Source organism: Protomyctophum bolini (genome assembly GCF_963924005.1).
Source record: "Protomyctophum bolini genome assembly, chromosome: 4".
NCBI classification, from domain to species: domain Eukaryota; kingdom Metazoa; phylum Chordata; class Actinopteri; order Myctophiformes; family Myctophidae; genus Protomyctophum; species Protomyctophum bolini.
Window position 1 is genome coordinate 18095870 of NC_137865.1, and position 16674 is coordinate 18112543.

The following is a 16674-nucleotide window of genomic DNA, read 5'->3' on the forward strand; positions in this document are numbered from 1 at the left end:
TAAAGGTCTGTGTGTATTTGCAGCATGGTTCAAAATAACTTGATTAATCTGGTGTATGATCTATTAGCTATATGACAGTTAGGGTTTAGGATGCCCAATTGTTCCCTGGAAACTTTGGATGGAACCTTTTTTCTCTCTCCCTCTCCTGACAACAGGAAATGTTTGAAGTCACACCTGTTTGACAGTTCATGGATTGATGTATCAACAGCACATAAACACACGCATTGAAGTAAAGCCACTATATATATGCTAGGGAAAGACAGATGCACTGTGCGGCCGTGTCACTGTGCATGACTATACTGAAACAACATAACGTTATTTTCCATCAAGGCAACACTTTAAAAGCTCTTATCCTGGCACTTCTCCTTTCAACGCTTCTCAGTCGGTCACGACACACATGCATGGAAATGTCAAGCGCCTCCGTGTCAGAAAGATGTCAGCTCCACAGTGGAAACAAGATGATCTTAAACTTCATCTTTGTTAGCCATGTCATTGTGGAAACAACGTGTCTTCCTTTCCTTTCAACAGGTTTTCGAGGAAGTGTGCCGCCTATGTCAACTTTGGAAACCTTGAATGAATGTTGAGGTTCCAGTGCACCACCTAGGAAATTAGCGCAAATAGCGCAAAGCCTAAGAAAATAGCATTAAAAGCTCACACCAGTGAACAAGACAGTTATGTGATACAGTAGAGATCCTGAGTGACGTAAAGTAACGTGAGCCTTGAGAACATATCACAACCTTATCTTGCTACAAGTATCTTCCTGTGCTGATACACAGTTATGTTTTGCACGCATCACGGTCCACATGAAAAAGAGCCGCTTCGTTTTAATCTTTGTTTCAAAAACTTGATTCTCTGAAGAGCAGAGCAAAGAGAAGAGGGCGGCGAGGGGGTTGAGAGGAGAGAGAGATAGAAAGAGATAGAGAAAGAACCCAGTCGAATGAATGGGCTTGGTAAAACAAATATCTTTTTAAAATGTACAGAGACTGAGAGAGGGCCTGTCTGGCCAGCAGACTGGGACTGTTGTCGACCCAGAGCTGGCATTTCCATATGTGTCCTGAGTGACCAAATGAGGCGCTTGGCAGCTTGCAGACTCACTCACAGCTTCCCTAAACTGCCGCAACCCCTCCAAAGCCCCGGACTCAGCCAGCTCCACTTGGCAATCATGCCACAGCTGCCAACGCCGATTCGAGACAAGCCTCCCCTTTGACAAAGACATAAAGCGTACAGAAAGAGAGAGGGGAGAGAGAGAGAGAGAGAGAGAGAGGGACAGAGAGAGAGAGAGAGAGAGAGACAGAGAGAGAAAGAGAGAGAGGGGACCATGAGATCATTGACCCCGACAAAGACTGCTTTTATACTTACCTCCTCAAGAACAGGGGATAGCGGAGGCACCTCCCTCAAGGGATAGCAGGACACACACGCACACACACACACACACACACACACACACACACGCACGTATACACCCAACAACTGGTCCCCCTCTTTCATTACTTCATTGCTAAGACCGATCACAATCCCAAATCAAAGGCAGTGTTCTATGTTCTCGTTATGCTCTTTCAGGCGGTCCTGGAGCAAGACACCGGAAACGTGCAGAAGAAGGGAAAATAGCAGATCTAGAAGCTCACAATGCATCGCAATGTGACACACTGTGAGCTTGTAGATTGGCTATTTTCACGACTTCAGCTTGACACTCTTACGGTATATGACCAAGTAGGGCAGTAATGATGTACAAAAAGTTGACATTTGGAGATACAAGGTCCCCCCCCCCCCCCGACATCGACGATATGAATAGGAACCATAATTTGTCTAATTTCAAAAGTAATTCCTTTTCCGTCACATGGCATCTTGTGGAGAAACATGAACACATTCTCTTGATTCCTTTCCTTTCTCACCTAACTGGCAGTTCTCCCTGGTGGTCCCAACTGTGCTACTCAACACAATTTGCTCTCAGCAATTAGGCTGTGGTTAGGAGCCCCATATTTAGACAACGTTTGAGTCTGACGAGGAACAAAAGGGAGAGGCTAGGGGAGCATGTAGAGACAGACAGTACTGTAACTGTACAGAATGGAGCAAGAAAGAGAGAGTCAGACATAGAATAGGCAAGACCAAAATGCATTTTGCCAGCTTAGTGGCCTTGAGGTTAAAGTGGCCACCGGCACCAGTAGACTGAGAGGTATAGGGGTTCAATCCCTGGCTGAGTCACACCAAACCAACCAACCAGAATACAAATGGGACCCAATGCCTCCCTGCTTGGCACTCAGCAGCAAGGGTTAGATTGGAAGTAAGTCCTCTCGACATACTAGTGTCATGTCCATGGGGTGAACTTACACATGATGTTGGCTCACACTTCGGAAACAGGAGATGGTCTCCTGAAACTATGAGGCCGTGTACTGTAGCTCTGGAAACCTTTCCACGGCTACTTTACTTTAACATAAGAGTTTAACCATGAACCCTATAGCATCCCTATTATAGGGTGAATAAAATAGCAGATCCACAAGCTCACTACGCATCACAAAGCATAGATCTGCTATTGTCAATGAAGATAATTTGTGTAAAGGGAAATGGGAGGGGGCCTAGGATAGAGTCCCAACTAACTTTATAGGGTTTAATTAAGAGAGAACAAGGCTACACATCTGTGACATGAACCGCTTAAGCCATTTAGACCTGATGCCTATTTGAAAAGGCCTTCTAAAACCTAAGGAAGAAATGAATCCGGCGGAAATCCGGAATCCGGAAAAGTACCAAAAAGACTAGAAAACTACAAGGAGACGTGCACACATTCCGAGCTTCAGAGATAAAGTAATGTGGCCACACAGCAGCCGGTCTAAATGGGTTAAGCCCTACTTTATACCTTCCTCGTACAACAGAGACGCCCTATTTCAAGTAGTCCACGCTGTTCAGCTGTGAGCAGTACAAAATGTGCTTCAGCATTTTGAAAGCGAAGTGACAAGTGCCATCCCAAAGTGTTTACTGCTAGCTAAGCAGCACTGTAGCAGTGAGCATGTGCACCATGCACACTCCTTCCCGTAAAAAGACAAGGGGTGCCTCACGAGTGAGTGTAGGTCCCAGGCAGGCAGCGTTGGCCTTCAAAGGGCCCATTTATCGCTGCATCTGGAGAAGGGCCTATCTGATAAGACTGAGGAACCGCAGCCCAGGCCCAGGACACTTCACGCTCCCAAAACCCTGCCCTACTGGCTCTTTTAATCCTCCTGCTCATTGTGTACCTGCTGCCCTTTGATGCAGCCTGCAGGTGTCTCCTCCTATTGCGCACGCACACGCACTCACGCACTCATGCGCACACGCACGCACACACACACACACACACACACACACACACACACACACACACACACACACACACACACACACACACACACACACACACACACACACACACACACACACACACACACACACACACACACACACACACACACACACACACACACACACACACACACACACACACACACACACACAATATTACGATTTCCAGAGGGGGGATTTGAGGTTTGCGTTTGAGGTCAGGAGATGAAAACTTCTGGATCTCAATCTCATCCGGGGGTTCAGGAGATATTAGAGGAGGACTGGATGTACTATATCAGTGGGACTTAGTGAGAGGAGACAGGAGGAGATCGCTAGCCAAGCTGCACCCTCATCAGAAGTCTTTCAATAAGCGCCCTGGCCGCCCACAGTTCCTTAAAGGAGAGCATATTTCAAAGAGACTCAGAGATGGGGGGGTAGGGGGGGGGGGGGGGGGGGGGGGGGGAGGGTCACGGAGACCCTCCAGATTCTCTCCCTCTGTTTACCACACACAGACTGGGGGGGTTGAAAGAGGGAAGCATATTAAGGAGGTATTGGCCCGGTCCATCAGGTCACTCCAACTACTTTAAACCTTAGCGACACACAATGGCCACCGTCGGGGCGACAATGGCCCGCGTTCAGACAACAAGCAAATCAAGCGCACCGCACATAAAAGATTTATTGCACCAGTCAACAAAAGGCCGCCCACAAAGCTCCGCAGCGAGCGCTGTTATAAGGGCTTGCGTCGCCTGTGAACTCTGCTGGGTCAACTCGCTTTCTCTCTCGAGGGCCTCTCCACCACCCAACGATAAAAATTCAAATGAACCGGGGTGGGGTGGGAGTGGGGGTGTCTGGATGTGGGGCCTTCGAGCAACCTCCCAAGCAGAAAAGCTCTCTAGTTATTTTTCTTCCAGAACTGCAAACGAGGAAGAAAAAAGTAATTATTTCTCTGCTCTGTGGTTCTTGTCACGGTCCTGGGGTGTGAGCGCTTTCACTTACATCATGTGTGCAAAAGCACAGAGCGAAGCTGGAACGTGTTTCTGCTTTAATTAGGCAGAGGATTGTTTCAATAGCAGCCCTTAATCAAGACTCAAATCTTCTCACTCAACCTGCCAGACAAAGATCGTGACTGAGTATAATTTGCACTTTTATGGCCTTTTTTCTATCTTTTTTCTTTTTTTACTGCCACGGCTCATAGACCGAAGCCAGGTCAACATGAGGTAAGTGTGTGGGGAGAAACTCAGTCAGACAGACAGACAGACAGACAGACAGACAGACAGACAGACAGACAGACAGCGGTTGTGGGTAGTGTAGTTAGACAGTCTGCTGTCTGTTACCTGAGGCAGCGCATGGCTCTGCGGTGGCATGGCTGGTGGCGGCAAGGCTGTTCCTCTTCCGCTCATGTCTGTAGACGAGATGAGGTTTGTTCGGCTCTTCGTCGTACTCCTCCTCCCCCTCGCCGCTCATCAGAGGCTCCATGAAGTACTCCCCGTGTTGTGTGGTGAAGGTCCCGATCTGAAACGAGAGCAAGGTGGGAGGCGGGGTGGGGTTGTCATGAGCGAAGGCCAAGCATGTGCTTGCTTGCTTGCACGTGCAAAGTAAAAAGCATGCAACAACGTCCGACGTGCGGATTATGGCATAGTTTTCATATAAGTAGTGGTTTGTTGTCTCGCTCTGCGATCGCGCCCAATTGCAGCCCTGGGCAGTACTGTTGTGTTCGCATTAGTTCCGTGCGTCTGAGTAACTTCACCTTTTCTGACAGGTGCACACTGAAAGAACGTGCTGACTCAGAAAGGTCATAAAATACATAAAGGTCATAAAATAGAAATGTCAGTGTCAATCAACATGAATGCTTAACCCGCTGGGATCTAGTAGAGAACGGAACATGAAAAGAATATTATTATTATTTAGTATAATTTCCATTTACTATAAAAACAATTTAAATACCACAAGCCCACTGTAGGCTTTCTCATATAGCGTGCTAGTTGATTGTCCTAAGGCACTTTCTGTTCACAAAGCCAGACTGTAAATGCCAAATGCCAAATGTCATAAGACAGTATCGCACACCTAAGCCAGCCGTGTTGTGGATGGGCTATTTGCAGTGCACGACACCGTCATACTACACAGGGCTTAAGGTGTGACAGAAAGTCATCTGAACTTCTGAAGGGAGGAGTGACATCACTGTACACTGTCAAAGGAATGATAATATTGATGTGGCCGCTGAGTTCCTCGCAAAGCTGCTTAGCCCGCTCAGCCGTGAGGCGCATGAGTGGTGTTTGTATGGTCATTTCATGCGCACACTTTAACAGGATATTGGGGACACTGGAATGTTATCTTTGGACGCAGCTCGATCTCCGCGGCCATCTTCGCGAGTGATGAACGTTTGACAATGGAAAACACACGGATCGGATGTGGCCTTTCTTTTCCTCTGCCTCACATTCAAACGGGGCAGGATTAAAGAGAGCTCAAAAGTGCACAGTCCTCGTTATACATTACACACAAAGCGCTATAGGCTTCAATTCTCTGTGTTCAGTGCTGTACTGTAAAGACTTGACACAGGGTAGGTCCTGAAAGCCTCTGCTCTGCGCACTGTGTCCACTTTAGGGTTGGGAGAGATCCTTTCAATAACGACTCCCTCTTAACGGTCCCATTCCTTAACAGTTCCCTTTGACGATTCCTATAGGGGGTTCCAAGTGGACCCTTACAGATCTGGCATGGGTCCATTTGGTTCCATTTTGTACACACTCAGAGTTATGGTGGCCCTTGAAATTTAAACGCATGAGAACCACCGGTATTGTAATTGTATAGCAGACATGAACTTTGTGAAGTCCACATACCAGCTCTGACAGTGTGATAAACCGGTGCCCGAAAACGCCTTCCAATGTGATGGAAGCAATCCCAGGTTCCTCAATGTTGGATCCGGTTCCCACGGGCTCCGGATCGCAACCCTAACTTCAGCCAGTGCTGTCCTGCTCCTATCACTGCAGGCTTGGCAAGTTGTTGCTGCTGCTACTGGGCCATGGACCAGAGTATTAATGGAGTCAAGTTACAACGTGGCACTCTGAGATGGGGGGGGGTATGTGCTGCCAGGACCATTTGTGTGCACAGCCATGAGCAAATATCTCCCCCCCCCCCCCCCCCCCCCCAACAGGCAACCAGATGAGCACTAGATGTTAGTCCCGGGCTGTATGCAAAAAACCCTCCCTGTTTGGGTGTCCCAGCACCTCGCACTCAGGTGTTTGACTGTCATGTCACAGACTAAACACACTTTCACACTTGGCGGGATTGAAATCGAGTGCCCACCTTACGTTGATGTGGTGATTCAGTCATTCAGTGAGAGTGTCACGAGACCTCGGGTACATACAGGGACATTGTATTTAACCACTTTCAACATGGTGTCACTCATTTTGGGGCGTGTCATTGTAGGCGAGATTTTTCCCACACAAACAATTCAAAATATTGCTTCTTTTTTTTATCCTTTTTTCAAAACAAAATACATTATCCGATCTACAAGCTCACCACAACTCATGTTTTGATGATTTTGTGAGCGGTAGATTAGTTATATGCACTGTCATACGCAAACAATACAAAGGTTAAGTGGTTAATATTAAACTGCATGTCATTCCCAATTTGTGCTTCACTGATTCTAACAAAATATTACTATAGGCCAATAGATGTTGCATTGCTGCAGCCAATATATAACACGAATATCAGACAGTCTATGACATCTATGACAGCAAATTGCATGTGACATTCTTTTTTATTATTGCTTATAGTTATAATTATCATGCACTACTAGTCCACACACACATTGTCACCCACGATCCGTCGGGGCTATGGGACCGAGAAAATGACTACAGAACCCATAGTCTGTGAAGACCACAACTGCGACTGATGGCTGCTAGCCCATGGCAAAAAATTATAATAAACAGTTTAAATTAGGGAAGAGTGAAGAATCTGGATATGCCAAAGGTCAGTACCCATGTGCAAGTTGATTTAATAATAGTAAATAAAATTGAAAGTGACCTTAATCTGTCTTTTTCCACATGTGGCAAAACATAACATTGTAAAACTAGCATCATTGACATGAAATGAATAATGGCAGTGTACATGGCCAAGTGAACTTGCTTGTAACTAAATGTGCGAGCATCCATCCAGTTGTACTACTGTTCTAAAGAGATGAGATCATTCATAGAATACCACTGCTCGGCCACAATGTTTATGTGTGTATCTGTCTGATGAATTACTATCTATAAACAAACACCTGGTTTACGGTCTTCTCTTTCTAGAGTTTCCATGAGGTGTTCTTACAGGGCCTGAGAAACACAACTTACACAAGTGCTCTGTTTAGTCAATCGAGGGGCCACAGTTCCAGGGTTTCCCAACACTATAGGCCATTAGCAGAGCTGGTCAAAGTCTGCACAGACACAGAGGCTGCTGTTCAGCAGTGGGTGCTGAATATAGAGAGATGTACTACTGATATAATTTTCTCTTTCCCGATACCGATATCGATTCCGATACCCGTAACTTGCGTATTGGTCGATACAGAATACTGATCCCAGTGGCTCTTAAAGTGGGGTCCAGGAACTCTCTGGGTTCCTTGAGGAGGTTTCAAAAGGACCCTTACAGGTTTGTAACTAAAATAATGTACAAATGGATGGAACCAAATGGACCCGTAACAATTTTTCATGGGAGTCCATGAAATTAAAAAGTTTGAGCCTAGACCACTAACCACTAATCTACTAAATTTAGGAATAAAACAATTATCTAATCCTTTAATAAAATTTGTGCAGGTACAATAGTGCAGCTACAAGTTAGTAAACTAATAATTAGTACAGATACAATCGTTATCTTTTCTGATACTGGTATTGGTATCGGAACAACTCTGTGCTGAACTGGATCTTACGATGGGGAGAGATTCTCATTCTGACGGAGCGAGGTCAACGTCATGCCATGGATGGAATGTCTGTTGGCACACAGCTATTGAGTCAAAGCCCACAAAGACAGTGTGGTGTCCAGCGGCTTGTCGAGTCATCTGCTGTGACGTACTGTACAGTACAGGGGCTGCAGTCAATCTCTCTGAAGCTAAACACAGCATAAAGGTGTCACGGGTCTGATCTTTACACAGATGTACATCACACTTGGCACCGGACTGAAAGAAGAAGGCCCCTTTTTCCTCGACACGTACAGCCGACACGTCATGCACTTCAATGATGTGAGGGGACTGAGAAAGAGAGGGTCCTACGCAAACCACCAGTTCCCACGGTGTAAGTCACAGAGCACTTCCTCCGCGATCGTCTCACTGCTGGCAGCAGTTGTCTCACCGACCACAGCATTTCCCAGTCCTCTTTTCTGTCCAACACATGAGCTCTGTGAAAAAGCACAAAGCCCTGCAAGCCACCACCATGTCACCCCCCTCCAAACCCAACCCTGACACCCTGGGGGGACTGCTTGGAGCAAAAACACCGGACGAAGGAGAACCTGCATTCTCCAGAATGACCCCTTTGTTTTAGGACTTAATCATTCTTTAATGATCTCATCCAAGCAAAATGCGCCCGGCCATTGAGCCCCGGTGATCAGAGAGACAGAGACGGACGCATTTATGACCCGATAGCCTCTGGTGCTGTCTCCATTGTCCTGTCATTCTCAATGAGTGGCGATGCGGATAACCAATGGCGATGGCTTGAAAAAGGATACAAATGTGCTTGGATAAGAGTCATACATCAAAGTTCAGCAGAGGGGTAATTATGGGGCTTTATTACTCAGACAACTCCAATTGGCATAAATTAGATCTTGGATGCACGCATGAACACGAAAGAAATGTGATCTTTGGGAGTTATGATAAGCCTCAACAAGAGCACAATTACTGTGGGTATAATCGTGGAAGTGCCAGTGAAGACACGGGGCCAAAACAGTACAGCTGATACGCTTCCCTGCAACAAATGCTATCCTTGTACCGTGCACAGTGTGCACATATCTAAAATAAAGGTTATGTCACTGTCACTGATAGGGGATGTTGTAGTGTGACTATGACACAGAGGGTAAACTCAGAGCTTCTATCTCTCTCTCTCTCTCTCTCTCTTTCTCGCCAAAGACCCCCCCCCCCCCCCCCCCACTAGAATCCACACCAGAATCCGGCTGGCGCGACTGAGGTCAACCCCCTGCCCCTGAACCAGTAACCTTATCTGACCCATGAAGTCATCGCCTTCAAAACGTAGCTGATTCTCTTGAAATGGAGTGAGAGATCTAAACGGCTCGGACACTCATGGCTGTCACAATCTGCATGCTCCAACTAACAGAGGTGTAGAAATCCTTTGCAGTCACTTTTCCTAATACAATCCTATAAGCTCACAGACACCGTCAATGCAACAGACAGGTGGTACAATGAGAATAAAAACTCTTTCTTTATCCATCTATCAGCTTCTTAAGGACATTTGCTCATGCTAGCACTGTTGGAGAATTACTCTTTGTTTTAATATGTTTTTATTTCCATTCCATTCCATATTTTAAGTTATGCATGATTGACAGACCCACACTGTCAAATGCAGTTGGCATGACATAGCAGATGGCAACACTCCGACTTGGCGAGTGAAAAGTTCTTGACAGTAAGTTAATAACACGGGCATGACAGCAAATCACTTGGCAGACATTTGAGTCCCTAAACATATATTTTGAAAATCATATGACAGGTTGTCGCATGGCATGGGTCCTAGACCAGTGCAAAATAGCACCACCCCACAAGCAGCGGGACGCTCTTGCTCTCAGTGTGGTCAATGTGGCATCATGTCCTGCAACACTTGCTCTTGTTACACCACCAGTACTCTTCACATACTGGGGGGGGGGGGCAGGGCATGCATGTAATCCCAGGGAGAAGATGAAGCAAGGAGACTTCTTGTCAGCAGTGCCTGATAAATGTATATCTAAGTTTAGAGGAGGATGGGGGGTATGCATGTGTCTGTGTGTGTGTGTGTGTGTGTGTGTGTGTGTGTGGGGGGGGGGGATACTTACAAGGCCGGTGCACAAACTGAAGACGGCAGGGAATTCGCTCTTGGCGTTGACGTGTCCACGGAAAAAGCAGTGGCGCATACCGCTGATGCCGCCGGAGTCCTGGAAGTCCTGCTGGAAGTGTTGGTGGGCGCCCGCCGTGTCGTTGCTGCCGCTGCCAGGCTTCTCCTCCGCTGCTCCCAAGTGTGTCACTGAGTAGGAGGGGGCGATGAAGCCGGAGTCCGCCGTCAGGTTGAGGTGGAAGCGCTCCCCGAACGCGTCGATCCTGTAGTGAGCCCGCAGACCCCTGGAGGAGAGGTCGTCATTTAAACTCCGCCGTCTTCTCTTGTAGTGCAACTTGTGGGGGAACGATTCCCCGAATTCATTCATACGGAGCGGCGTGATGATTTCATAGGATGACAACTGCTTGATGAAACTTTCTAAAAAAGAAAAAAAAAAGTAAAATGATAAGTGACATAAAAAGGAAAATAAATGTACAACTCTTGACAGAAAGTAACGGTGGTTAATTCACGCGCCCAATGATTGCAAGTTTTTACCCCAAACACGCAATATGGTACAAAACAGCCTGACAGGCATAGCCACAAACTCGCATCATTCATTCTCAACCCCGGGATACACCGTTTCAACATGAGCATGTACACGGGTGATGATATCCCCCATAATAAAATGGAAAAACAAAAAGAGTACCTTGTTTCGGATGCAATCTGTATTCCAACGTGTTTCGGACAAGTGCTGACAGGTGACATGTTAGTCCAACCAGCCAGATTGCAAACTGCATGATTTCCCTGCGCGAAGCAAACCAATGTAAGGCTCTCCTCTCCAGGCAGCAGTGCACCCTCTCCTCTCCTCTTCTCAGGCGGATCCCCCTCTTCTTCTCCCCGGCTTGTCAGCAGCAACAGGTCGTGGTGGTGGGTTCTGCGGAGGCTCTCTGCAGCAGCACGACTCTTGCAAAGTGCACTGGCCTCATCGCATAACTGAAAAAATTGCATCCAGTGTCCTCTGGTGTAAACAACGCGCTATTTACGATGACATTCCTCACCACCAACACAGAAAACTGCTGTCTAATGTAAAGCGGTTCTATACGGAAAGGAGGGCTCTCTCTCCCCTCAGCCATCCATAGAACAGCTCTTCTTGCACCCAAAGCGCTCACACACACTCAGAAGCAACGCCCCCGTCAGGCCGCGGGAGCCAATAGTGAGAGCGCGCAACGACCACCACACTTTCGGGGCAGGCATAAACTGGCTTTTCTCTTCCCCAAATGAGTAAGGCTGGGACCGAGGCTAATAAACTGGAGGATGTTCCCATGAAAATAAGCGATTAGCCAGCATTAATATTTCCCGAAGATCTTCACCTTTCTGGCTAAATGTTCTTGGTTTACCCAGAGTGGGTTTAACCTCATATTATATTAATAATATTAATATTATTATTAATATTATTATTATTATTAATAATAATAATAATAATAATAATAATTGTCGTCTAGTAATAAAAAAAAACTATGTAGGCTATGTGGCCAACAACAAAGAAACAAACTGCAATAAAATGAAATAAACAAAGCCACATTATGATCATCATATTGATATGCAACGCGTGGTTAAAATTGACTAAACCTAACTTCACGGAGGTGATGAAAGAGGCATTGTCAAGTGATTAAAGAAACAAACAGTCCATTGAGACATTCTGCGCACAGAGTCACTGTGAACTATTAAGCGTAAAGTGGTCTTTTCTGGCCATGGTGTGGTCAGCTTCTCGTTAATCATCTGGACACCTAAAGTCTTACACATACTTGATGGACGTTTCAAAGAACTCTCGTTTTTCATCTCCTCCAGCCACAAAATGTCACCGCATTGTGCGTGATTAGATCTGGTGGGCTCACCGGAAACGCTCTTGGATCATGGGAAGCGCTTGAAGCATCCAAGACTCCAACTTGGCAAATTGGCAATCATGTATTTTAAAAAGGGCACATGTTGGCTTTAGGTTAAAAGGCAACTTTCTAAAATAACAAATATGTAAATTTCAAGTTTATTTTAATGCTCCATTTATGGATCACTCACTCATTACTTCCATCTGCTTGCCTGCTTCAATACATTCAACCATGTCATGTCAACCAATCATGAAGGTTTAGGCTACATCTGTGAGAAATGTTGCAAGATGTCTGAACTTCATCTATACAATAAAATAAAGCAATAATGTCATATCTGAGTCATCTATATAGGCCCTCTCCATCCAATAACTGTATTGACTTTGGGCCACCAGGGATACATGTATCAATAGGTTGGTGAAAGGTGCATAAGGCTTACATTAAAAAGGGTATCTTTGCAAAACAAAGAAGAGTGAGGGCCCACACACTGGCAGAAACTTGACAAAAATGTTGCTCTTTCATTAAGTTGACGTTTCATTGTTGTCTGTCCTGGGCCTGTGGCTCAGCGCTCCAACCTTGCCTGGTTGGGCCAGCTTTAACAGCGTGTCGCGGGTTCGGGTCCCAATCCTGACGAATTTTGCTGTGTGTGATCCTCCCCCATCTCTCTCCCCTTTCCTGTCTCTTACTGTCACCTGTCAAATAAAGGCAAAAAAGCCCCCAAAAACATCTTTAAAAAAGTGATTGTCTGTCCTAATCTTGCAAACAATTTACAATTTACAATTTAGGCATTTAGCAGACGCTCTTAATCCAGAGCGACTTACATTAAGCAAGAACAAAAAGCATGGGAATACATCACATAAAAAGCATTTATCATGAAACATGCGTAAGCTAAGAAAGTAACAGTGGAATATCTATATAATGCAAACCACTAGAGTCTAGTGGTTTGCATTATATAGATATTCCACTGTTAAGGGCACTGATTGGTGATGTCTACTAGTGACTAGACATCACCAATCAGTGCCCTTTCTTGTGCACACTGCCAGTATAGGCAAAGAAAGTACTTTTCACTTTTTTCTGATTTTGTGTGCATTTTTTTGCTCAGTGCAAAGTGGGAAGTCATTCGGATCAGCAGTTGTCTGTAATATATCTATAAATGCACCATGTCCTGTCTGCCTGTCTGTACGTGCATGTAATCCACATAACTCGAGAACCGCTCACCGCCCACCGACTTCAAATTTGACACACGCGTTCCACACCCCCACAGGGGGTGCAGTGCCTGGTGTCGAGTCGGTCAGACCCATAGTTGTCCAGAACCGCCCCAAAAAGGCCTCTGCCCGGGCTCTGGACATATATATGGTCCATATATGGAGCTGGACTGTTCTGACATCACACAACTCCATATTTGGGCATGCCTGACACAGAACTCCATAAACTGGCCTGTTCTGACATCACAACACTCCATATTTGGGAATGCCTGACATAGAACTCCATAAAGGGACACAGAGAGACACATACAGAAAACATGCATTTCTTACTTACTGCCCTTTATGCCGACTGGCATGTAGGGCAGCAACAAAGGATCTGCACTTCAGTCTGTTCTGGGCCAGCATCTTTATAGATCCCCAGGTGTGATGCAGGGTCTTCAACTCTCCCTCCACTGTCCTACATCTGTCCATAAATGTCCTAAATCTCCATATATGGGCATAAAAGGGACACTGCATTCTGGGTTGTCCAGAACCAGCACAAAATCATTAGCCAATTGATCACACCTGATCACCCCCCCTACTGTTCCAGTATCTACCAGTAAGACGCGCAAACGCGGGAAGCGAACGCAGCTGAGACCCTGCAGATCATGCCTGTCCCGCTGTTACTGTATATTTGGACCTGGCCCCTTTTGTGCCCATATATGGAGCTGAGTGGACCTGGCCCCTTTTGTGCCCATATATGGAGCTGAGTGATTGCTGATGCAACACACTCCATATTAGGATAGCGGGACAGACACACGGACAGACAGACAGACAGACATGATCTGCTAGGTCTCATAGTAAGTGCTCACTGAATTCGCAATAAAAATCCACAAATCTCTGTATTTGATGAATGTTTGGCTCTGTTTTATATGCCCATATATGGACATCCCTGACTTCATCAATATGATGTAGTACTGATGACATAGACAGGCCTCCAAATACTGTGATAATGGGTGCTGCACTAAGCAGCATGTGTTCACTCATAATCCCAGATCCAACCGCCCTCCATATTTGGGCATCAACATGAAGCCATTATTTCACCTTTGTTAGACCATGTCTTTTTTTGTTTTACTATCTTTTCCCCCTTTATACCAATTCTAAGTTAGTGGTATAATGATGTGGGAGGGTGTTCTCCTCTGATTCACATTGAGTCACCAGCTGTTTCTTTTCACCTGACACTAGTGAGGAGTCAAAGGACCCCAATGGAAACACGCCATATAGTGCTTTGTTGGGTGTTTAGTAGCAGACTGTAGACCTGTAGACCTACTATAAGGTACGTTTGGTGATCGGCTGGGTAAACACTTGCCCCGTTTCTATTTACTAGAAAAAAAGTAAGGTGGTCGTGGCGGCTTTTTTATGCGTGGTACATATACTGTGGTACATATACTGATTTTGAGAGTGACGTCATGAAGATACGTACTGTATCAATGCCAGGGTATACGACGTATAAAATATGTTTCAGTGTCGGGTGGATTAAAGGTAATGTATACATGTATGTAATCTGAAACCTATATCTTTATTACGCTACCATCGAAAGCCAGTTATACCCCGGCATTGATACATATACTGTATATCTTCATCAGCTGACCACAGTATAGTACTTTTCAACTTACATAGTTACATACATTATATATGGAGTTCAGGCATGCCCAAATATGAAGTGTTGTGATGTCAGAACACGCCAGCTCCATATAGGGAGCTTGGGCAGGAATCACAGTTAATTTGTTGGGATTATATGAACAATACATGCTGGCCTTCTTGCCACAGCAACAGATCGTTATGTCTGACAATGTGAAATGTGTTTGGGTTAGGCAGACACCGGTCACCCACTGGTTATACACAGGGAGCAATTAAGGATACGGCCGGGTTTACAGTATTTAATTTCTACGTGAAAATCAAGATAGATTCTTGCATCTTGGCCAGGACGCAACAACAACTACAGGGGTCTTGGCTCCAGAATGTGCAACATGCCAAACAGGTGCCAAAGTAACCTGAACCACTCATCCCCTAATTAGCTTTCATCACCCACGGCACATTATGAAGCTCTGACAGAGGATTAACAACAGCCCTGGACAGACTGCATGCCTGCACATATTATTTCAGCTATATCCGCATAATCATTAATTCTCCACAGATGCTATATATGTCCCCAACGTTTTTAATTTGCCTCCTTGCCAGATGTGCAGGTCTCCGCACACAAGGGTTATAGACTTCAAACACAATAACCTGGCCGGGTGTCTCTATTTAATGCAAATTTAAAAAACCGCAATATATATATATATATATATATATATATATATATTCAAAATAATTTAAATGTCTTTTAAATAAATGTTTAATACTGAAAATAGCAGATCTACAGTCTCATGATGCATCATGATGTGACGACGTTTAGCCTATAACAGGGTTTCTTAGTAGGTGCCATGGCAAGGAAAAAAGGAAGACAGAGACAAGAACAGCAATAAATAATCACTATAATGATACTGTAGTACTTCTCATGCAGTGTAGGGCCGTGGTTCCCAAATTTTTTCATGTCAAGGACCCCCAAATTGACACTAATTAGTTAATTAAATGGATCCCCATTTGAAAAGCTATGACTGTGAAGATTTTTACGGCTCTATAGCAGTGATTCTCAACCCGTGAGTGTGGTTTGAGTCCAGTCTGATAGTGAGCAGGTTGATTGTGGAAGTGTTCACAGGTTTTGTATAGTGGGCATGGCCCTGCTGGGCTGGGGATGGAGTGGGAACAGGTGTGTGACAATGACTGAGGGTAGGAATGGAGAGTGGGAGTGGCTGACAGGGAGACATGGTCTGCAGACCATGACAATATGCACATAGTGCATGGCCATCTTGCCCTTAAGTTAATGGCAGGGTGGCAACTAGCCGCAATTTGCAATTCACCCTTTGTCAAGTCTCGCCCGTGGTTGTGCCCCTCTTCACACCCATTGGTTGTCGTTTCGTGGTTGGACAAAAATCCTCTCTCTCCATCCACTACCATTGAAATAACATGTTTTTCAGTTGCTTCATATTGATATTCTGTGCACTCAATTCTTATTTTAAACATGGTGTCAGTAAAAAGGAACATCACAGGTACAGCATGGGGACTGGGCATATCATCTTTGTTTTTAGTTTCTTCCAAAAAATATGTTTTGGCAAATTCAATATAAACAAGGCGGAACCAGGGCGGAACAAAGGCAGAAAGAGCCTGCTGGTTAGTCAGTCAGGGACCAATCAGAAGGCTGACAAAGGGTGAATTGAC

General features: G+C 45.4%; 1 protein-coding gene across 3 annotated transcripts in view; it reads right to left on the minus strand.

Moving 5' to 3' along the window:
- The window catches only part of LOC308314834 (A disintegrin and metalloproteinase with thrombospondin motifs 20), a 147256-nt gene extending 135859 nt beyond the window's left edge, over positions 1–11397 (minus strand). For all 3 annotated transcript variants that reach the window (XM_080762575.1, XM_080762574.1, XM_080762576.1), the window contains exons 1-3: positions 10996–11397; positions 10312–10727; positions 4641–4818 (exon numbers count right to left, since the gene is read on the minus strand). In XM_080762575.1, coding sequence (XP_080618701.1) covers positions 4641–4818; positions 10312–10727; positions 10996–11086 — 685 coding nt within the window. In that variant the 5' untranslated portion in view covers positions 11087–11397. The remainder of the gene's footprint in view (positions 1–4640; positions 4819–10311; positions 10728–10995) is intronic.
- Positions 11398–16674: the final 5277 nt, after the last annotated feature.